A 23,047-nucleotide genomic window follows, 5' to 3' on the forward strand; every position below is an offset into this window, starting at 1 on the left:
TACTGTGTATATATAATGTTCAATATTCTTAATTCCCTTCAGCTACTTGTCATGGCACATTACCATGACACTACTTACCTTGTCATTTAATCTTTTCCTTACTACAAAGGCTTCTCCTGTGTAGGAGTGTACCTTCTGGAGGATGATACTGCTATTTTGTGGTAGAGAGGTTGACTGTGGTGGGATTTCTTATTCTAATTTCTAATTCTGTATGAAATTGTATTTCTTAACTTTCTTTTAGGGTTCTCTTGCCACTTGTCAGTTGTCTGAACCACTCCTCTGGTTCATTTTACGAGTCTTGGACACAAGCGAGGCACTGAAGGCTTTTCATGACATGGGTAAGAATGTGTTTTCTTTGGGTGCTTCAAGTAGAAGATTTATTGTAGATTTTATGGCACTTCAGGAATACAGACGGATGTCTAGAGAAGCAAATTGATTAAATATGTGTTTATTTGCTTAGAATCTATCACAGGCTTCTGAACAGGTTTTGTTTTTTTTTCCCATCCCAATTATGCATAGGTGGTGTTCAGCTTATTTGTAACAACATGGTAACGAGCACAAGAGCTATTGTTAACACAGCAAGAAGTATGGTTTCAACTATTATGAAATTCCTTGATTCTGGTCCCACCAAAGCAACAGACAGTAGTTTGAAAGCCAGAGTGCTAGCTTCTGAACCTGATAATGCAGAGGGAATTCACAATTTCGCACCATTGGGTAAGTAATATAACCTTCTCTCATCTTAATATCCAGTGGCCATTTGAATCTGCATCATAGAGTTATAGAATCATAGAATCACTTAGGTTGGAAAAGACCTTAAAGATCATAGAGTCTATGTCATAGATCATGATCTAACCATACTACCCTGACTGTCATAGATCATGACCTAACCATACTACTCTAACTAACAACCCTCCACTAAATCGTGTCCCTGAGCACCACATCCAAACAGATTTTAAACGCATCCAGGGATGGTGACTCTACCACCTCCCTGGGGAGCCTATTCCAGTGCTTAACAATCCCTTCTGTGAAGAAGTTTTTCCTGATATCCAACCTAAACTTACCGTGGCGCAACTTGAGGCCGTTTCCCCTCATCCTGTCACCAGCAAGAAGAGACCAACCCTGCTCTCGCTGTAAACACCTTTCAGTTATTAGAAGAGAGCAATAAGGTCTCCCCTCAGCCTCCTTTTCCCCAGATAGAACATCCCCTATTCCTTCAGTCTCTCTTCATAGGGCATATTCTCCAAGCACTTCACAAGCCTTGTTGCCCTTCTTTGGACCTGCTCCAGCACCTCAATGTCCTTTCTGTACTGAGGTGCCCAAAACTGAACACAGTACTTGAGGTGAGGCCTCACCAATGTCGAGTGCAGGGGCAGGATGACTTCCCTAGTCCTGTTCACCACACCATGCCATTGGCCTTCCTGGCCACCTGGGCACAGTGGTGGCTCATATTCAGCTGACTGTCCAGTAGTACACATCATGTTCTTAATAAGAGGTACTGTGTCAAATATTGAAGTACCACACCTTCTACCACACCTTCTAAACAGAGAGGGTACTAGTGTTTCAAGATGTTGCTGAGTGAGAAAAGAAATTGCTTGGTGAACTCCTCCTCCATGTTAATAAGAGCTTGTTTGGTTGGGGGATGGAAGGAAAGGAAATGGTCAGTATGTGATGTAGTCATTGATTCAAGGTAAGCCCCTTCCTCCCCTGGGTTGTTTGAATACACAGTTCCAGACCAGTTTCTGCGGTAATCCACTGAGACTCACTGGCTGCACTTAATGCACAACAGATTTAATCCAGCTGTTACAGAAGCATTTCATAGCATTTCACTCAGAATGAGCCGGAGCTAGGTCAGACCACAGCAGATACTGGAGCATTGGGCTATTCTTGCTGATACTGTTCTCATGCTTGTACCTAGATGCATCAATGCTACCTGCATGAACATTTGTTAGAATTGCACTGCTTTTTTGGTATCAATATAAATATCAATATAATGGCTACCACATATTAAAATGCATGAGTTTTAATGTGTGAATGCACTCTAATATTTTGCTGAGGTTTTCTTTCTTCCACTACTAATGTCTTGATTCATGTTTGTGCTCATTAGCCCAGTGTAGCTGACAAATGCGTATGTCCTGTATCTTATTGTCATGAGTGAAGAACAGATTATTTTTTAAAAAGCTTTGGAAATACTGTAGGACAAGAAAGAAGTCCCTTTCAGTCCTTTCATTCAAATTTAAAATAATCAAATAAAATGACATTAGGAAGAAAACAAAAGGTTTATTTATCAGAATGTGGAACCATTCTTAATCTACTTCACTATTCACAAATTCTGAAGAGATAAATTTGAGAAACCTGCAGATGTTGGCACGCAGTCACTTTCAGTAGTGAAAATCCTAAACATATCACAGTGGTTTCTTGCGCATTTCATCTTCAGCCTTGGAAAGTGCTGCAGTTATTGGTGTTCTGCTTTGAGTTTATCTATCTTAATATTTCATTTTCTATTGAGAGCGTTCTTTTAAAGTGTACCTTCCGATGGACTTCACTTTCTACACTTTGATTCTCATTGGTTGATATTATCTGAGGCACAAACTGAATTCATTTGTGATGAAAATGTGTCAAAATGTGTACTTCAGGAATTCACCTCTAACTAAGAATAGGCAGTCAGTCATAGGATGCAGATGGAGCTGCTCAAAATTAAAACACCTCATGTATTTGTAGTTGGAACAGCACAGATCCAGTCTTGCTGAGTCACACATCTTGCTAGAGATGGCATAGCCTGGGTCTTTTTACTTTGTTCTTGAGTCATTCTAAGATTTGAAAAGTAGATTGTTGATGCAGTTATAGGCTTTTGGATTTGGTGTCTAACCCTTAGAAAAAGGGTTCTCATATTAAACAAAACTTTTTCAGAAAAAATGTTTGCAGATTATTATTATAAAGACATTTCTTACCATTTTAATATTGAAACCTTTAAAATTTTCATTAGGTTTACTATGAATGAACAGAGTTCAAGTTATAAGCATACTGTTCAACCTGGACCTTTTGATTGGCTTGCTTCTGTAATTAAATCTTGATGAAAAGTTCAGGGGTTTGATAGATATACTCTAGCAAACATTCAAGCACATGCACATTCATGTAGGTAGGCAAACTATATATAAAACTCTTGAAAATTAAAATATGTCAGCAGTTACCATGATCATGTATGGAATGTATGAATAAACAAAACAGATATTAAAAATTGTTTTTCATAATTCAGGTGGTAAATTAATCTGGATTTAATTAATAAATATGTATAAATAATGTTGATTCTGCTTTTTTTTTTTTGTAGGTTCCATCACCTCAAGCAGCCCTACTGCCCAACCTGCTGAAGTACTGTTACAGGCTACTCCTCCACATAGAAGAGCTCGATCTGCTGCGTGGTCATACATATTTTTACCTGAGGAGGCTTGGTGTGATCTCACAATTCATCTTCCTGCAGCAGTGCTGCTCAAAGAGATACACATCCAGCCTCATCTGGCTTCTCTTGCAAGTAAGTCTATTTGCTGACACCACTGATTTGAAAGTTTTATGAGTAAGGTTTAGCAGTGTCAGAAACAACATCAGAAGAACAGAAGCAGATACACTGTATGAAGAATGCCAGTAAATGAGTTGAAAAGCTTCCTAGTTCAGCTTCTCTTGAGAGTTGAAGGCTCTGATTCTGATTGATTTCATGTATCATAGTGCACGTCTCATGGCATTAACATCAGTATGCCAGAAAACTTCTCAAACTTCTCAAAATTTAAGAGAATGTGATGTTGATCACAAGCCTTCAGGCAAAATGGAGTTGTATGGGAGTTGCAATGAAGCATGAGAGAGAAATTTTCTTATTTTCCTTAGCTCTTATTGCCACAGCCCAAAAAAGAAAAAAATGTGATATTTATACTGACAGGACTTTTCTTCATCTCACGTCCTTGGAATAAGCTGCATAACCCATGTATCCAAATGCTGATGCGTTTCACCGTGTGTTATCACACAGGACACATACTATAGCTGTGGTTTTGCAGTAGTGTTTGCTGAAGTTCATTTTCATCATCTTTATCCTTAAAATGAATACATGTTTAATGCTTAAAATTCAAACCAGTACAGGTTTTTAAATGGTATTAAACCTTCTTACCTTGCTCCGTAGCTTGCCCTTCGTCAGTATCTGTTGAAATAAGTGCAGATGGTGTCAATATGTTACCTTTGTCAACTCCTGTTATCACAAGCGGTCTCACATACATAAAAATACAGCTTGTAAAAGCTGAAGTTGCATCAGCTGTCTGTCTTCGTCTCCATCGTCCACGGGATGCCAGTACGTTAGGCCTCTCTCAAATCAAACTGTTGGGCCTCACAGCTTTTGGAAACACCTCATCTGCAACAGTCAATAATCCATTCCTTCCTTCTGAGGATCAGGTCTCTAAAACAAGGTAAGCTTCTAGTATCAGTTGACAGAGACTAGAGCATGGTTTGTAGTGTGCTTATTCTTTATATGTAAAATGAAAATGTTTCATCTCTGTAGTGGTGAACAAAAACAAAGGATGTGAAAGCATTAAAACTTACATTTGGTGTTCGTAATTATAGACAATTGTCCAAAAAATATTTAAGTAGCAGCATATTTCTTACCTCTTCTAAAGTCAGGAAACTTACGTAAGTGTTGAAGCAGAAATAGAACAACAGAATGCTTTGTGGAAGTTGTATCCAATATTTCTATTTACAAACAATTGAGAAATAGGAACTGAATGTTGTGATTCTGGCATATAAGCAAGAACTCTTTTCAAAAGCTTTGATTGGCTTACGTGTGATTTTGAATTTCATACTTTTAAAATAAAAGCAGACATTTAAGGACAACCTCAATGTTTTTCAACCTGAATTTAATCATTTACAGGTAAATATTTTAGGTTATTGATTTGATTGAAATTTAGCTTACTTAATGATTAAAATTCATGACTTTGGAATGTTTCAGCTTTGAATCTTGTTGTTTTTAAGGTTGAAAAGGAGATATGAGGACAATTTTAAAGTATTTTATGCCTTTGAGAAAAAACAAAACTTGAAAGTATGGGAATTCAGAGAACCATGCATGCTGTCTGGCGTATATTTTATAGAAGCTGTGTAACTGAAACTGATACATGATCTTGAATAGCAGCAAAACCGATTTTCATAGACAAATTGTTCTTCTTTTATATTTGTACTTCAGAAAAAGTTAGCTACAAGTTAAACAAAAACAATTACTACTAAAGAGAGCGTGAGTGCACGTTCTGAACATCTTGAAATGTTTTACTGTAGTTTTCAGCTTATTTTGATAAGTATCTCAAAAGACTCATGGCAGTAATTTGATAGATACGTTAAATAAACTTCAGTATAATTTTGATTTAGACATAGCTGAGAATTTATTATTTTCATGATAAATATTTTGGAATATTTTTTTCCTAAAATAAAAATGCAAACTTTGTGTAAGATATATCTTACAAGCTTCTCATAGTTTGACTGCCTCCCCATCTCAAAAAAGTGGGCAAAATTAAGCATGAAAACTTGTTAATGAAATGGTGTCATTTATTTCATGTACAATTTAGATTGCATTAGGATTACTTGTTACTATTAAAAGGAATAGTGAGCAATATTGTTCAAAAGAGATCTTGGGGAAGAAATGCAATGAGAAACAAATCTAATTTCTGTAGTTTTCCTGTGGTTTTTATGTCAGGTGGGACTCTGTGCTCACTGATTGTCACTGTAGGTTGTGAATGATCCTAAAAAGGTGCACAGCTAGCCCTGCCTTTGCAAACTATTAATCCTCTCAAAAGCCCTTGTTTTTAGGAGAGATGTATAATAAGTAGTTGCCAACTATTACTGCAGGATCTTGACCTTGTGTGTCAATCCATTTGTGTCCAAGTGAGGAGACGTGCTATTTCATCTTTCATATTTATATGACTTTTGCCATTACATACGCATTTATTGCAGGCTGTAAGGAGTTCTTCAGAGCTAGAAAAAAGTGTGGTTTGTCCCTGTACATGATAATATAATGCTAAAAAAAAAAAACCCAAACCATAAAAATACTACCATTACCCATGAATCCTGCCTTTCTTAGGAACTCAAAGTAGTAATTGCAACAGTAACACTAATGTATGTTACATTGTACTCTTAGATGGAGTTATTTCAATTTACTTTTCTCAGATTGCCTTATGGTGTCACAGAAGTTTTCTGCAATACTTGTCATAGAATCTAATACAAGATGAAAAATAGAATGAGGAAATGACACGTTTTGCTCATTTTCCTCTTTTTCTTTTTTTCAGTATTGGATGGTTAAGATTATTGCACCACTGCCTCACTCATATAAGTGATTTAGAAGGAATGATGGCTAGTGCTGCAGCACCCACTGCTAATCTGTTGCAGACGTGTGCTGCATTACTCATGTCACCATACTGTGGTATGCATTCTCCAAATATTGAGGCTGTGCTTGTAAAAATTGGGCTGCAGTCCACCAGAATAGGCCTCAAATTGATTGACATTCTTCTCAGAAACTGCTCAGCATCAGGAAGTGACCCTGCAGGTGAGTGCATTGTCTTTCTTTTCAATTGTTGCTTTAAAAGTTGCTTGTATTACAAATTTAGTACTTGCATGTTACTTTCAGAGTTTGAATTCTGCTTGCCAATACTTGTTGTTTTTTCATGGCAACATTGTTTATCTTGCCATTATATTTCTGGGCATGGCAGAGCTTTGTGTCTGAGTAGCTCTAAAATAGTAAAACAGTGCAACCAGCTCTGTTTTGATTTGTGCTGAATATACGATAAGGGGAATGTTGTGAAGTCACAAAAGTAGGCTGTGCAGTATATCCTAAGTGCAGCTGTGTGTATACCTGTACGCAGTGTGGATGTTTTAACATAAAGAATACCTCAGAGTAGTTCTAAGGAAAATAAGTATGGTAGTGTTTGATCTGTAATAAGCTGTAGGATAGAGTAAAATTTGAATAGCACTAAGTGAGGCAATTATTCAGCAACTGATCTGTCCCACAGCAGCAGCTCTTCAGTCAATGTACTGCGGGGTTTTTGCATGTTTATGCTTCTATATCACTTTGCTTTGCTGTTTAGTGGCTTTCCAGTAAAAGAGATCTAACTGTTATTTGTGCTGTTTTGAAGTTGCCGATTCTAACAGAAAACACCTTTACAAAATACCTCCTGTGATACTTCACCATGAGATAATGTGACAGAGTAGCACATTATCCTTTATTGGAATGCTGTTAAATAGGAGAGTAGTTTACTAAAGGACAGGAGATGGGGAATATAGGATGGAGAAAATGAGTTGGAAATAATCCAAGGAATTCCTGGACTAAAGTCATGTTGGGGGAAATTGGAATTAAATGAGCTTCCATATTGAACCAAACATTTGCTTCTCAGATGCATGAGGCTTGACAGCTCTATTGTAATTAGTCATGTTCTTGATTCTGTGACTGGATTCTATGCCTTTTGGGATACGTTGAGGAAAATCCTACTAGTTAAATCTGCAAGTCTTCTGTCTGATGAGTGTTGCAATTAATTTTTTTCTTCTATAGTAAGGCTGGACATTATATTGAACGTATTAAGTGTGGAATATCATGATAGTGATGTCTTAGCCTGCATATGTTAATGGCAAAGCTCAGTTCAGTGTTAACATTGCAATTCTTTAACAGTTTTGTGAGTACTTTTAAAAAATATGTATGTAAGTACTTCTGTTGTTTTCCCCTCTCCCACTTCCTCCCAAACCCCCCATTTCTTGTCTTTTTTTTTTTTTTTTTTTTTTTTTTTTTTTAATGCGGCAAGATCTGAATAGCCCTTTACTGTTTGGAAGATTAAATGGTCTCTCTTCTGACTCCACAATAGACATTCTTTATCAGCTGGGAACAACTCAAGATCCTGGAACAAAAGATAGGTAATGTTATTTGGATTATCCTGTGAGAGTGCGTATAGTTCGCTAAATAGTGACACGAAAGCAGAGCCTTTTAAAATCTGATTTTTAATACAGACTGGAAGCACCTAAATCTAAAGAAGCCTTTCAGCTTTCCGTTCCAGCTCTTTCCATCCTTTACGGAGAAGGCTTCCCCTCTCTTATTTGGTCTTAGGAAAGTGAGAAAACTCTTAGTGTTCAGCTGAATTTTCTCTCAAATACTTAGAACTTAGTTACCTTCTATGTTTTCCTTTTCTGTACTAAGAAAACTTACATTTGACTGTCAAAGATGATATGTGTTTTTAATTTCTTTTGCGCTGTTAGTGATTTAAGTCTTGAAAACGGAGTTTGAGCTCATTCTTGATCTCTGCTTCAAAGAAAGTGATAAATGCCTAAATCAACCTACTCAGAGACAAGTTAATTTCTTTTTGAGTGTTTCTTTGACCCTTTGTAATGTACTACATCATCTTGCCTTCCAGGATTCAAGCACTGTTAAAATGGGTCAGTGATTCTGCAAGAGTTGCAGCTATGAAAAAAAGTGGCCGGGTCAGCTACATTTGTCCAAATAGCTCAACAAGAGAGTATGGTCTTTTGATGCCATCTCCTTCCCACTTGCATTGTGTAGCAGCGATTCTGTGGCATAGCTATGAACTGCTTGTTGAATATGATTTACCTGCATTGCTGGACAGAGAGCTCTTTGAGTAAGTAAAGCAAACAAAGTATTGTAGTACATACTTTTCTAACTAAATTATTTTGTTCTGAAATAATACAGCTTGAAGTGGAATAAGTAGTGAAAATGGACATCCCTGATGCTAGTTGAAAGAGTGAATACTAAAAAAGATATCTAAACAGGTGGCTTTTAGATCTAAACATGTATATAAACAGGCACATATTAAGAATTATAACATTTGAGAAGAGAGATAATAAAATAGATTTCTTTAAATGAATAAGCCAATTGGATTTGGACCAATATGGAAGTGGGATTAACAATTGAATTCCTGTCTGTTGGATAGGATGAAATGAAGAAATGCTAATAAAACTGTTGTACCTAGTTTCAGTATGCATGTTGCAGTATAGTCCTGTTCCTTTACTTCCTGCCAAGTAAAACTATAATTCATATCAGCCAGCATCTGGAGCAAATTATATTATATATTTTTAAATGAGTAGAGAAGGATTTTTGTTAAACATGGGAAAAATAATTCTTCTAAGAAAAATAACATCTCCACTGTTTTCATCTTCTTTGATATTTCAACTTTTGAAATAATTTCGTTTTCAAAATTATTTCAAAAAGAGAGTTGTTCTTCATGTGACACGTCACTTCTCCTCTGGATGTATTTTCCAGTCATTCCCATGTTTGATTTCACTACTTCTGTTTTTACCAGTAGATACTAATTTATTCCTTAGTTATTTTTAATATCTTGTTGGAAAAGAGTTTTATTTTTCTACAGAAATAAACTTATCTAGAAAATCCTGGTGGAAGGATTGTGTTGAATTTATAGTTGGTGAAGAGTTTGTGTGCTGTTATATATTGATTTTAAAAAACACTTGCCACTCAAAGTTTGGGAACTTTTCAGAAGTCACAGTTAGTTTTCTGTCTTGGAGCAGTTTTTAATCAGCCAGCATTGAAACTAACATTTGTTAGATCTGCATTCTCTTTTGGAGTCTTCAATTCTCTTCAACTAAACATAAAGTAGTATTTCCATCCAGAGGAGGGAAAAACAATTCTTATCCTCTAAATAGAAATGTGATATGGGATGATACATTCAAATTATTAAAATACTAACATCACAGTGCCACAAAGTGTGCATTAATGTGTATGTTTAGAGTTCAAGATTATGTATCTTGTGTACGGTATCTTGTATATGGTATGATAAGTCATAGTAACTCGAATGCAATTCAGAAAACTGCTTTTTAAAATATTTCTTTGTACCTGCTTGTTACAAGTAGGTGAAGTATAATATTTTCACTAATTTGTAAATACCAGTTTGCAAGTATAAGCTGAATAATTGGAACAAAATTAGCTTTTGCATTCAAGTGCTTTTGATGTGATATTATTTGAATAGAAGTGAGCTTAAAGGTACTTGTTTTTAGCCTGTGTCCTAAGGATAGTAAGAATAGTGTCATTCAACCAGTGAGATTCTTCCTGCTTTCATTTTCTGTGTAACATCTTCAGTTAGAATTCTAATAAAAGAAATGTTTAAAAAAAGGTGGGTGGGGGGAGGAGAGAAAAGCAAAGGACTAAATAAGAGAACTTTGTGGAAAATGTGTGCCATTCTAGTAGCTGCATCTTGAAGAGTACTAAGCACAGAGACGTTGCAGTTATCTCAAAAATGTGTAAATTGACAGCTGTCCAAAGACAGAAATCCTGTCTTTGATGGCAACATCCCAGCAAGAGCGACCTCTAAGCTATTTTTAATACAGTGTGATGAAATAAATTCAGATGTAGGGATGAGGCATGCCTTTTGGGTAATGAATGTCCTGCTAATACAGTGATCCAAAAGCGGCTGTCAAACTCAGCTCAGTTTTACAATAGTTTCTAGAATAGTAAATAGTTAATGTGAAAGATGATGTATAAAATGACAAAGAGAATATGAGTGGCAAGCTATCTATGTTTTGATGTTATTTTTGTCTTCTACAGATCACTGTTTAACTGGTCCATGTCTCTTCCCTGCAACATGGTTTTGAAGAAAGCAGTTGATAGCTTGCTTTGCTCAATGTGCCACATCCACCCAAATTACTTTTCCTTACTTATGGGATGGATGGGTATCACTCCTCCTCCAATGCAGTGTCAACACAGACTGTCCATGACTGATGACAGCAAAAAGCAGGACCTCACTTCGTCTTTAACAGATGACTCTAAAAACGCACAAGCACCCCTTGCACTAACAGAGTCTCACTTGGCTACTCTTGCTGCCTCATCTCAGTCTCCTGAAGCTATCAAGCAGTTATTGGACTCAGGTTTGCCTTCACTGCTTGTAAGAAGTCTTGCTAGTTTTTGCTTTAACCATACTTCTAGCTCGGACTGCAATGCACAATCAACAGATATCACCCAGGATAGACTCAGGAGGCACCATGTCCCACAGCACTTTAATAAAATGCCTATCACAGCAGACCTGGTTGCTCCTGTTCTCAGGTTTTTGACAGAAGTTGGCAACAGCCATATAATGAAGGACTGGTTGGGTGGTTCTGAAGTCAATCCGCTGTGGACAGCACTTTTATTTCTGTTGTGCCATTCTGGTGCTACTTCTGGAGGACACAATGTGACTGCACAACAGACAAGTGCAAGATCCAGCTTGCTTTCTTCAACTGTAACAGCAGGGTTGACCACTCAGCAGCGGACAGCAATTGAAAATGCGACAGTTGCTTTCTTCTTACAGTGCATTTCTTGCCATCCTAATAACCAGAGGCTTATGGCACAGGTGAGACAGAAAATAAATGAGATTGTCATTTCTTTGTTAATGTGTCAAAATTTGCGTAGTTTCTAATTCTGAAACTTCTTTTTTTCCTTCTTTCTTTAAGGTATTTGTTTTGTAAGTTGTCATCAACTGGGAGAGTTTTGTGTTGAAACTGTTAGCGTGTTGGTCAGACTTAAAAAACTATAAGAATACTTGGACATGGCCGTTCAGTGCTGTGTATGGATTTGTATTCCACTTGGCTGTATCAAGATGTATGGCCTTAACAAGACACTTCAGACCTTAATCCACAATACTGTATTTAAGTACATAGGTTTAAACTCTTTTGAAGTGGTATTTGAAAATAAAGCTCCATTCACGTATTTTAAATTAGGAAATTGAAGAAAAATTGCTGTTTGTTTACATAGACGTGTATGGTATCCAGGAATATGTGGAATATTACAGAACAGTTCACTATTCTAATGCAAATTCAGCTAATTTCATCACAGTTGTTAACCTTTCAGACCTAGCTGAACGAAAGTACAGTTAAAATGATTTTTTCTTTCAATATTAAGAAAGTCCGTGCCCCAGGAACAGTTAACTTGAGTAAAAAATAAGTCAGCACATTTCTCTGACGCTTTGCTACAGAATAGGAAGATCTTGCTTTAGGAATTCAAAAGTTATTTTTCTGAATGCTTCTTCTTCAGCTTTTATTTTTCTTAGTACTCTACATGTTTACAATTACTTTGCTGTATTCAGTATTTTATGCATTTTTAATTTTTTTTCTGTTGATAGTTTCTTCAGTGGTGCTCATTTCTGATCTGATTTGAATGATAGCTGAAGGTAGATCTTAGGCATTGCTTATTATGGCTATATAGAGCTGTATTTTGGAGACCTAAATATAGAAATATTTTAAATATGATGTAATTTTGTATTCCCAGGTTCTCTGTGAATTGTTCCAGTCTTCTCCTCAACGTGGGAACCTCCCGACCTCTGGAAACATTTCAGGATTTATTCGGAGGCTTTTTTTGCAGCTAATGCTCGAGGATGAGAAAGTGACTTTGTTTCTTCAGTCCCCATGTCCAGTAAGAGTTTTTGCTATCTACATGGGCAACATGGCTCAAATTTAACCCCCCACCAAAATCAATGTCTATTCAACTTTGAAAGGTCAGGCAGCAGCTTTTCCTTCTGTATGTATCTGGAAAGTAATGTTTAGGTGAATTGTAATTCAGCATTTTAAAAGAAATTTCAAGGCATTGTTTTGAGAGAAAGCCATCTTGCTGAAAACATTTATGTTCTGACAGAATAGAAAACTGGAATTTATCTTATGCTTCCATAAGACCTTTTAATAGTATTCTTAAATATTAGCAAGAAACATAGATGTAAGTTCTAGTCCTTGCATCAGTTCTTCATTTTAAATTTTGTTGAGGAACTGTCTGAATTTTGATGCTCCAAAACTGGCAGAGATCCTTCAACGTTAGCCGTAACATCACTAAAAAATTTTTGAACTGATCTGTAAAGCAACTTCATGCATTTACACTTCTTCACCAGAACAGAGTTACAATTGGTGACTGAACTGCTGTGCTTTTATATATGACAGGGAAGCTAGATAGTGTTAAATGGAAAAGGGAGAGCACATAAGTTTTAGTACAAAGATGTTTAAATGTTTTGTTTCAACCTGGCTGGGATCAATTCTTAATATGGCTTTTGGTATCATCAAGGTAGTATCAGTTTTCTAATAAGATGGTTTACATAGAACAGATTTTTGCAGAGTTACTGAATAAGTTGAGACTGAAACAAGTTCTTAAAAACAAGTTGCCAGGTAATTCAGTTTCATCTGAAGAAACAGTCTGGCTGTTCTTAGTGGGTAGAAGATTCCTCCTTTCACACCTGAAGAGAAGACTGAAAAGTGATCTGAATATGCAGAGTATATTTCTAATATATCTAGCAGATTAATCTTTAATGTGTTGGATCCCCTCTTTATTTCTGAAGTTCTTAGGAAAACTTTATATTTAAGTCAGTTTTCCATTGTTATGAAGTATTAAATTGGTTCTATGTATAAATATTAGTAAACAGTTTTCCTGATGGTTTGGAAAAGGAAGCAATAGCTCTTTGTGCGGAAAAGTTTGTAAAGTTATTGCAAGCAAAGAACAATATAAAAGTATGAACACGCATCAGCATCAGGCTAAAATATGTGATACTAAAGTACTTGAAATATGTGAACTAATGAAGACTTAGTTATCCATCATAAAAAGTAAATGCACTGAGTAGAAGAACTTTATTCACAAGTCAGGACTCGAGAGAAGTAATTTGATCCTCTAAAGTTGAAGGGTAGGTAAGTTTTCATTTTAAACACACGTAAGAGTTAATTTTATTTTGCTGAGATATATTCATAGAAACTTAGTGTTTTAACTTATTTCTGAATCTTAAAAGCATGTTAACTTTTTATCTTTCAGCTGTACAAAGGTAGAATTAATGCTACTAGTCATGTAATTCAACATCCAATGTATGGAGCTGGGCACAAATTTCGTACTCTTCATTTACCTGTCTCAACAACTCTAGCTGAAGTTCTCGATCGTGTGTCAGGCAAGTTTACAACAGTTCGTTTTATTTTTAAGATAGTTAATATTTCCTTTTTTTTTGATACCTGTATATTTGCAGTGTTCCTAGGTACTTGTTGATACAGAGGTTTAAATTATAATCTTTTGAATATACCTTGCATGTTCTGTTTAAAATGCACTTTGCTGGTTGTATACTATTTTTTCCTTCCATTAAACTCCAATTAAGATACCATTACAGAGGGGAGGGTGGGATTTTTGTTGTTTTTTGTTGTTGTTGTTGTTGTTTTTGTTTTTAAGTACTCATGTATTCTTAAATTTCTCAAGTCATACTGCAAATATTGATCTTCAGAATACCCTTTCACTTAAATCCCAGTAATGTCACTTCAATATCCTGAAACTTAAATGGTTATCTCAATGGTGTTGCTATGAGAAGAGCACTAATGATCCAATTTCTTTGAATATACATTTGTATACTATGCAAGCACTTCAGTTTACGTACTACATGGAGATTGGAAAGCTTGATTTGCTTGTAGAGATTAATTTTCAAATTATAAGGCATGACTTTCATTTATTTTTATGAAATGAAATATTTCGTTACACTACTTGAATTTATGTGGAGAAATGAATCTGTGGGGGGCTTTGATTAGGCTTCCATAGGCCATGATATGAGATTCAGTGCATGAATGGGAGATGCCTTAACCTTAAAATGAATCTCACCTTGATATTCAATTAATACTTCAGAAAATAGACCTGCATGTTTAAGATTATGGTTAATGATCTTTTTCAAAATGTAGAGATTGTCCTAAAGGTATTGAGTTTGTGCCAGAACTCTCTAGGTGAAATCATCAAGTTGATTCACTTCAGGTAAAAAATAGAGCAAAATATGTTACCTTAAAAAAATCAATATCAAGCATGTAGAATTCAAAGAAAAGAAACAGAGTGATGGAAGGGGAACACCAGTAATTCCACTTTAATCTTACGATGTCGTCAATAATAGCAAATCAAAGTAAAAGAATGATCACAGTTGTTAAGATTTTGCCATACTGCGGATGTACACTGTGAAGGGCTTGCATATGTACCTGGTTGGGTACATAATCCTTATACATATGCATTAACTTTTTTTGACTGTAGGATCAAATTTAATTTCTTAAGCAGTTCTTCGTGGAGTTCAGAAGAACTGTTGCCTTTTAATATCTGGTTAAAATCTATGCATTTACATAATTAATAACTGCATTTGGACAATAACTATGTTATCTAATGAAGTGATAGAAGTACAGTAATGGCGCTTGAGAAAAACAGCACGTGTTTTGGAATGTTAATTAAAATCAGTGAAGCCTAGAAAAATGCTTGAAGTTTATTTACTACGGAATACTATGCTGTTTTGTATAGAAGTCTTTATTAACTTAGTGTTCAGACATGATCATGTGTGGAATGTCTGTCCAAGAGCTTCCAAGTTCCTTCTGCCATTTATGGTCAGAAATACTTCAATGAGAGAAACAGTTGATGCACATGAGGTGAAGATCAGTTGTTGAGCAGTGACATAACCTGTACTGATCAGCTGCCTTGGTGTATTGTGCTCAGCCTGATAGCCACTGCTAATAGGGTCTGGAGAAGGGAACGTGCTGATGTGATGTACAGTAATGCACATAATGAAATGGATCAAATGCTGACTTCATAGCACATCATAACTTCGCTTTATGCTACAGAATTGTCTCATTTTAAATTGAAAGAATTAGAGTTCTGGAAAGGTTCATGTTGTTTTACGCTTCCCTCCTGTATCTGTTGTGATTTTTCTGATGATATTAAAAGCTTTGTGATTCCTGTGTATCTTTCCGTGAAGTTCATGGTTAGGATAGTGAAGACAACTAATATACAAGGAAAGAACTGTATGTTTAGGGTGAAAGGAGGGGAGAGATGGGCTGGATTGGTAGTGGCAAAGGAAAAACAGGCTGCTACCACTGCAACAGTAGGAAGTTTTGAAGATCCTGTTTTGAAGACTGGTCCGTGGATTAATTTCTTTTTTCTTTCTTAGCTATTCTTTGAAGGTCTTCTGTTACATTAAGATCTCACACTGATCATTTCATACTTTCTGTATATAAAATAAGAGTGTTGATCTAATATTTTTTCTCACTGCCTTAAAAAAGAAAAAAACAAGAAAATATGGTGTAAAAGCATTGCTAAATTTGCTGCTCACATCCCTTCACCAGAGGAAGAAAGTACGCAGTGTCATGGCAGATGGAATAGTCTAGAATGAGTATCAGTTGTTCTGTATTCCATCCACATTAGTTTTAATTTGCTGATCATGACAGGTCAGAAAGACTGAATGACAAATGTAGATATTATCTGAGTAATAAAAATTTGTTGTCTTAAGCATCTTCAGTAGTTTTATTAATGAAGTTTATATTGTCCACCAATCAATGGGCATTCAGCCCACGAGACCAAACTACTGATTAGTATATAAGTAATAACGATGAGGATATTAAAAGTGCTAATGAGGATATCCACACCAAGTCTGAAATACATGTCTATAAATAAATATACACGCAGGTATGTACGTAAATAGATGTAAATATATATTAGGTCCTGAGTAACAGCATTTTCACACTATGTATCTTCTCCAAGGAAACTGGAGAATGATTTAAAGATTTTGATACCAATGGGTTACAAGGTGTAAAATAATCCATTGAAATGAACAATGAATAATTTTTTAAGCTGCTTGCTGATGTCTTTGATCTACATTAATGATCAAACTGAAATTATTGTACTGCAGTAAGTATTTACTAAAGCAAATGCACAAGTTTTGGATGTGTTCTTTATGCATCTCATAATTTCACCAGATCTGAAAATGCTATCTAGATGCTTAGGCTTAAATACAACGATATAAGTAAGTCTGTAGATATCCTTTAAAAATAAGTAAATACATTTCTTTTTTTTACTTAGGTTTGATTTGATTCTCACTCACTTGCTTGTCTTATCTTTTTCTAATCTCTTTTATTTGTTGCAGTTGTGTTTTAACATAAGTATACTTGACTTATCATGTAACAGATTTAGGTTGTAACAGTTTTAAATTGTTAAAGGGCAGATTGGAGGGAGGGGAGATTGCACTTGTAATACTTAAATTCTTAAATATTTATAAGAATATTGTTGCCTGGGATGGAAATCTAAGCCACAGAAATAGTTCAAATATAGTTGCGTTAACAGACTAGAAACTGGTAACAAAATCAATGTGTTATATTAAAATAACATTCTCTCCTGTTTTGATTTTTTTTCTCCTGTATAGATACACCCAGTATCACAGCTAAGCTAATTAATGAACAAAAAGAAGATAAAGAAAAGAAGAACTATGAAGAAAAAGAAAAAGTTAAGGCAGAAAATGGGTTCCAGGACAATTACAGTGTTGTTGTTGCTTCTGGTATGTTTTTGTTCATCTTCTGAAAAATTATCTTTCAGACATTAAAGGAGTGAGGGAAATCAAATCTACAGTTATTCATTTAATTATTAACGATCTTAAGACAGAATTGTAATGCCCAGTTAACCTAACTGGCTGCTAAGCAGCAAAGATCAGATCCAGATTGAACTACTGTCTCTACTATCTGCTGATAGATTCTGGTAAATTGTACCTAAAGTTGGCTGTCTGTTGTGGGTGCTGTGGCTAGTGTGTTGTAGATGCACACTCAGAGTTTAGATTATGTGCTAAGATATTAGTATTTGCCTGCTGTTATTATAGGTTGAGTATTAATTCCTCTGCCTTTTTCCATTGGCTAGTGCTTCAGAGTTTAATCACCTACTTCTACATTATGTTTTGGAAATGAAAGTATTCCTGTACTTCACGTATTTAAAACTGTCAGAATAAAACCAGATTATTCCACTTGCAAAGCACAAATGAAGGATATTGCTCCATTGCTACAGGGGCTATAGATTGAGTAAGGTAATCTTGCAGTGGTACAACATTACAGTTCAGATGATGGCTGTAGAGATCATTGGTCTTTCTTTTTGGGGGTCTAGTGTGTGAGAGGTTATTGAACTTCAAACTACCCTTATCTAGGTTTCTGCCCTCATTGAGCATTCTCAATGTCATTTACACTTCGTGATGCTGATTTTCTTTGACTTCTGGCACCAGTGTTTCTTAAGCTTTTAATTAAGATTTTAGATATAGCAGTAATTCTAAATTCAGCTGTTCAGTAGGGCAGCAGTTTCATGGATCTCGGTATATATTTAAAACAATACAGCTTATTGTTAATTATAACATCTTTTTTTTTTTTTTTTTTTTTTTTGAGAGAGAGAGATTTTTGCAATAGGTGCCACTTAGGCAGGATATGATCTAAAGTGATCATAAGTGAAGGGTTAAAGCATGAACAAAGAAACTAGGAAGAAAACAACATATTAGCACTGAAAGTAGGTCATAGTGTAGTTAGCTGTGTCTCATCCCACTTGCATCTCTGGTCGTGCTGCTTCATATAATCAATTTCCTGTTCAAAAAGAAAGATTTAAGTTCTTCCTTCTAGCTTGTGTTTCTTCCATTTAAGTAAAACAGCTTAAGTGTAGATTTAATTTATATTTGTTTTTAACTGCCTTCTCATGGAGTCTTTTGTCTGTGTCTTGTTATATTCTTTTTTTTTTTTTTGTACATTTTTTTTTGTTTCCTCATACTCATGCAGTCACTATTTTACCTGTTCCCTATTGGTAAAATTGTTAGAGAGAGATGTTATTTGGAACCTGATCTTCTTGAGAAAGACTGTTAGACTGAAATTAGCTGAGTATTGTAGCTTATCCTACTAAGAAGGTGGAGTCAAAGCATATTATAACATTTCTGGTCAGGATAATGTTACTTTTACAGCTGCTCTTGGTTGATTATGATCCAGTAGTTGCACATATATTCCTGTGTAGATCTGCTGACTTCTTGCCCTTCTATACAGTTGGCAGAACATGTTATTAATCCAGTTTCAGTATACTTCATCATTGACTGTCTCAAAATGTGGCAGTTTTGATACATAAGCTTAGTAAGCTTTCATGTACCTATTAAACCCTTTAATTTTTACATAGTTCTTAACAAGGTTCTGACTAAAGCAGTTTTAAAAGTACATTTAAAGGTACTTTTCATCACTTGTTCTAATGTCAGTACTGTAGCTGAAGTCACCTGGTAAGTCAGATGTTTATCTTGGACTGTGCATTGAAATATCTGTCGATGTAGAAATTTTTTACCTTACTTGATTTTAGTTTGAAAAAACAACCTCAAAAAGATTTACTATAGGTCCCTGTCATGTTATCAAGTGCAACGGGGAAAGGGGGGGCCTTTTCTTCCCCTTTCAGGGAGAAGGAAAGAAAAACCATATCATTATGTCATCATATGGAATACTGATAAAACTAGGACAGTCCCCCTAATAGACAGGCTCTTTAACTGTTTAAGGGCAAAATCAAAGTAATAATTTACAGTTACAGCTTGTTTTTTACTTGGGACTTAGGAGGATGCACAACTGTGAAAAATACTGGGATTAAATTCAAATGTATTTTATATGTGAATGCTGTTCTGATATTTATTAGTTGTGTTTTCCAGTATGACTTTTTTTGCAACAATTGAAAGGATTGGCTACACTGCAACTTAGCTATCTGAAATTATTAAATGCTATAATAACTTTATTATTATTATTATCTCTGTACTAGGTTTGAAATCTCAGTCAAAAAGAGCTGTTTCATCTACCCCTCCACGTCCACCATCAAGACGAGGAAGAGTGATGGCAGATAAAGTAGGTACCTCTTCCTCAGGAGCAGAATCTTCCAGCAAGACTATTAGCGTTCCAGTTTTCCATCTCTACCATAAACTTCTACCAGGTAACTTTAATAACTGTCTTTAAGCTTAAAAAAAATGACCTTTTTTGGTGGCTGTTATTTCTTTAGAAAGACAATACAATGATGACATACTTCTTTGTTTATTCACTCACATAATGAGTAGAGCACTTTTGGGCTGAAGACTGCTTTCAAGTGGAAATGAAGCCTCATAGTATCTTCAGAAGCCTCATAGTATCTTCGTAACTTGACCAAAAAAGAAAAAGGAAGCAACTGATGGAATTAAGAAATGTCAGATCTCTAATCAAAGATATTTTTGCCCTTAATGCTTTCTTCAGTACATAGCTGTTAAAAAAGTGACTGTCCTCTAATTGTGCTATAGACCATTCTGTATTTGTGTAATGGTCTCATTGATCACGCTTCTCATGCACCTAACAGTTGTCATGCATGTACACAAGTGCAGAATCAGTGATGGAAAATAGTGGAAGACTGTCCTGCCATTGTGTAAGTGAAGCAAGAATTAGCATTCATTTCATTAGACACCATCCTCCGTTGATGAGATGGATTGCCATAGAAAACCTTACCAGGACTTCTGTTAATTGGCCAAGTACTGTCAAAATGAAATTAGTTGGCTAAGTATATTAAATCATCTAATTCTAAAACATTTTCCTTTATGTCTAATAATTACCAGGAAAATTTGTTCTGCCTTGAGAGTAACTTGTAATTTCAAGGAATAACGTATTCTTCCTAAGCACGGTGGCCGAATTCCAGATATGAGTGATCGATTTGGGCTGTAGCTGCATGTGCATTTCATTTCTACACTGTTGCTGAGAAAATTACTCCCTGCACTGCCATTCACTTTTTCTTGAGTTGTTGTGTCTTGAAATTGGTGTATTGAGGTGGGCTTGGGGTTTGTAGCGCTGAAAAGGATCTGCAGGTTTCTTTATTTTACAGATTCTTCCACTTCAGCCTTTTTATCCTCTTGTCATATTCTTTTATGCCACCACAATGTAATCAATTGGATTTAATAGCAGGGGGCAAGGCAGTACCCAATTGAAATGCACATCAAATTACAACCTTAGCCATTTGTTAAATATGTCAAGTGCTTTGGACTTTTGACACAGAGCTGCTGTAGGGAATTCCAAAGAGAATATACACTGGAAGTAAGGCCTTGGTTTAGAGCCACTTAGTATACTTGGCTTCTGCAGCAGGAGAACAGCGCATGGACATGTATGTTATGATAACCCTCTCATAACGTTCCACTCTGACTCAATGCCGTTGTTGTTTAGGCCAGCCATTACCTGCTGAAATGACTCTTGCCCAGCTTCTGACTCTCCTGTATGACCGTAAACTCCCTCAAGGATACCGATCGATAGATTTGACAGTTAAGCTTGGGTCCAAAGTAATCTCAGATCCAAGCTTATCAAAAACAGACTCGTTTAAACGTCTTCATACAGAAAAAGGTGAGTTTTGTGGGTTTTTTTTTTCCCTTTTTTGTAAGGCTTTATAATGCCAGCTCTCAGTGGTGTGTGTTTGGGCTAATAGCCAGCGCAGATTAAGTAATGCAGGAGCATTTACAGACACCTGTGAAAAATGTTATTACAGTAGCCTGAGTACTTAACATGCTTCATGGAAAATGGGAATTATTATCAAGTCCATCTGAGCATGTCTCATAACTTCAGCTTTTAAGAACATTCTTTTTAAAATCATCTAATATAGTCTGTTTCTTGTTAGGGATTTTTCTCATTGCTTGCTATGTTCTAGTTACAGTGAAGGGGGGGAAAAAAGAGGGAAAATCTGCATCTCAGGAATCTGATTGGAAATATTTTGTTATTGTTTATTTAAGGAAGGAGTTAGAGGAATGGGACCTTGAAATTTAGCCAAGGTGGTGTGATCACCAATCTGCCTGCACAGCATGGAACTACAAAGTTAATCATGCAGCTGTTTTAGGACAGAGGCTTTTGTAAAAACTCGTTAGATAGATCAATCTCTTTCTAAAAAAGACAAAACCTAAAGAAGAATCTGATTAATTTTCAGTAAAAAATGTATATTCGAATAATTGTATTATGTATATTGTAATAAATAGCATATTAATCTGCATGAATTATCCATACTTCTGACATGAGTTTGCTATAATTGCCAAAAGGTACTAATATTTTTATTTTCTTTGGATATTCGTGTACTCATTCACAGAATCATAGAATTGCTCAGGTTGGAAAAGATCTTAAAGATCATCAAGTCCAGCCATAACCTAACCTAACCTTCATTTCAGTTCTTGACTCAGCTTTTACTGTAAAAGGAAACCCTACTTTTGATGTAGTTTTTTATCTGAGAAGGAGGAAAAAATGCACAGTATTGATGATGACCTATTAACTTGTTTTACCTTTCTGTTTTTGTAGAACATACAGATTTACTGGGTCCTTGTCCTGAAGATGAAGCCATCAGTCCTGGGGATGAGTGCATGGATGCAGTGTTAGATGAATCACTTCTTGAAACATGTCCCATTCAGTCTCCACTGCAAGTTTTTGCAGGGATGGGTGGATTGGCCCTAATTGCAGAGAGACTCCCTATGCTTTATCCTGATGTAATTCAGCAAGTAAGTGAAAAAATCAGTCTGGAAAAGCATGCTAATAATTTTTTATTTGTTCAAGAACAGTATTTTCCTCATATTTCTGTGTGGTTGAGTTTGAAATCTCCGTTTTGAAATCTCAGTCAGGAGAGGAAACAACTTTAAAATACACAAGTGCATGACTCCTCAGCAGTACAGTTGTACATGCTGTTTCCCTAGACATCTTACAGTTTGCTTGAATAGCCATGTTCTTGTAAAACAAAAGCAGGAATTCAGTATTCTTCTTGCCTTACCTCTGTTAACTCCTAAGATACTTGGGAGGGTATGGTAGCAAAGAGTTGCTGTTGTGCTATAAAGCCATACTTACATATCATTTAATTATTCTCAGTGATCGTTTTTTTGTGGTTAAGTGAAATGCCATCTTCAGTGTGGACTATATAATTTTATTTTATATATTATAATTATAAATAACCTTATCTGAATCAATTTTATAATAATAGCATATGAATTTCATAGTAAACATGTAATTTATTTGTACATGTGTGCATCTCTGAGTATCATAATTACATATAGAATTTCTGTGGATAGGCTTTTTGAAAATGTCAGCAGTTGTGTTTGTGTGGAATTCTTTGGCTGCTTTTCTTGGTATGCAGGTCCTTATTATGAAAAAAAATCAGAAATAGCCCCAGAATTATTTGGTTGGTTGTGTTTCTTAACATTTTTTTAACTGATATACCTAATAAAAATTGTGAATATCTGTTCCCTGTGAAATAGGTTGATCATGACTGAAGGGTGCTCCTGAGTACCTTGAC

General features: G+C 35.6%; 1 protein-coding gene across 7 annotated transcripts in view; it reads left to right on the forward strand.

Moving 5' to 3' along the window:
* BIRC6 (baculoviral IAP repeat containing 6) overlaps window positions 1-23,047 on the forward strand; it is a 170,949-nt gene that overhangs the window by 85,418 nt on the left and 62,484 nt on the right. For 6 of the 7 annotated variants that reach the window (XM_042891308.1, XM_042891327.1, XM_042891341.1 and 3 more), the window contains 14 exons: window positions 242-338; window positions 520-714; window positions 3,326-3,526; window positions 4,163-4,442; window positions 6,303-6,559; window positions 7,806-7,914; window positions 8,409-8,630; window positions 10,568-11,348; window positions 12,263-12,406; window positions 13,778-13,907; window positions 17,163-17,294; window positions 19,544-19,711; window positions 20,956-21,129; window positions 22,066-22,262. In XM_042891308.1, the coding sequence (XP_042747242.1) occupies window positions 242-338; window positions 520-714; window positions 3,326-3,526; window positions 4,163-4,442; window positions 6,303-6,559; window positions 7,806-7,914; window positions 8,409-8,630; window positions 10,568-11,348; window positions 12,263-12,406; window positions 13,778-13,907; window positions 17,163-17,294; window positions 19,544-19,711; window positions 20,956-21,129; window positions 22,066-22,262 (3,087 nt within the window). The remainder of the gene's footprint in view (window positions 1-241; window positions 339-519; window positions 715-3,325; window positions 3,527-4,162; window positions 4,443-6,302; window positions 6,560-7,805; window positions 7,915-8,408; window positions 8,631-10,567; window positions 11,349-12,262; window positions 12,407-13,777; window positions 13,908-17,162; window positions 17,295-19,543; window positions 19,712-20,955; window positions 21,130-22,065; window positions 22,263-23,047) is intronic. The other variant, XM_042891334.1, reaches the window with a different exon arrangement.

Source organism: Lagopus leucura, unplaced genomic scaffold (assembly GCF_019238085.1).
Source record: "Lagopus leucura isolate 7727_CA_CO unplaced genomic scaffold, USGS_WTPT01 Super-Scaffold_73, whole genome shotgun sequence".
NCBI classification, from domain to species: Eukaryota; Metazoa; Chordata; class Aves; order Galliformes; family Phasianidae; genus Lagopus; species Lagopus leucura.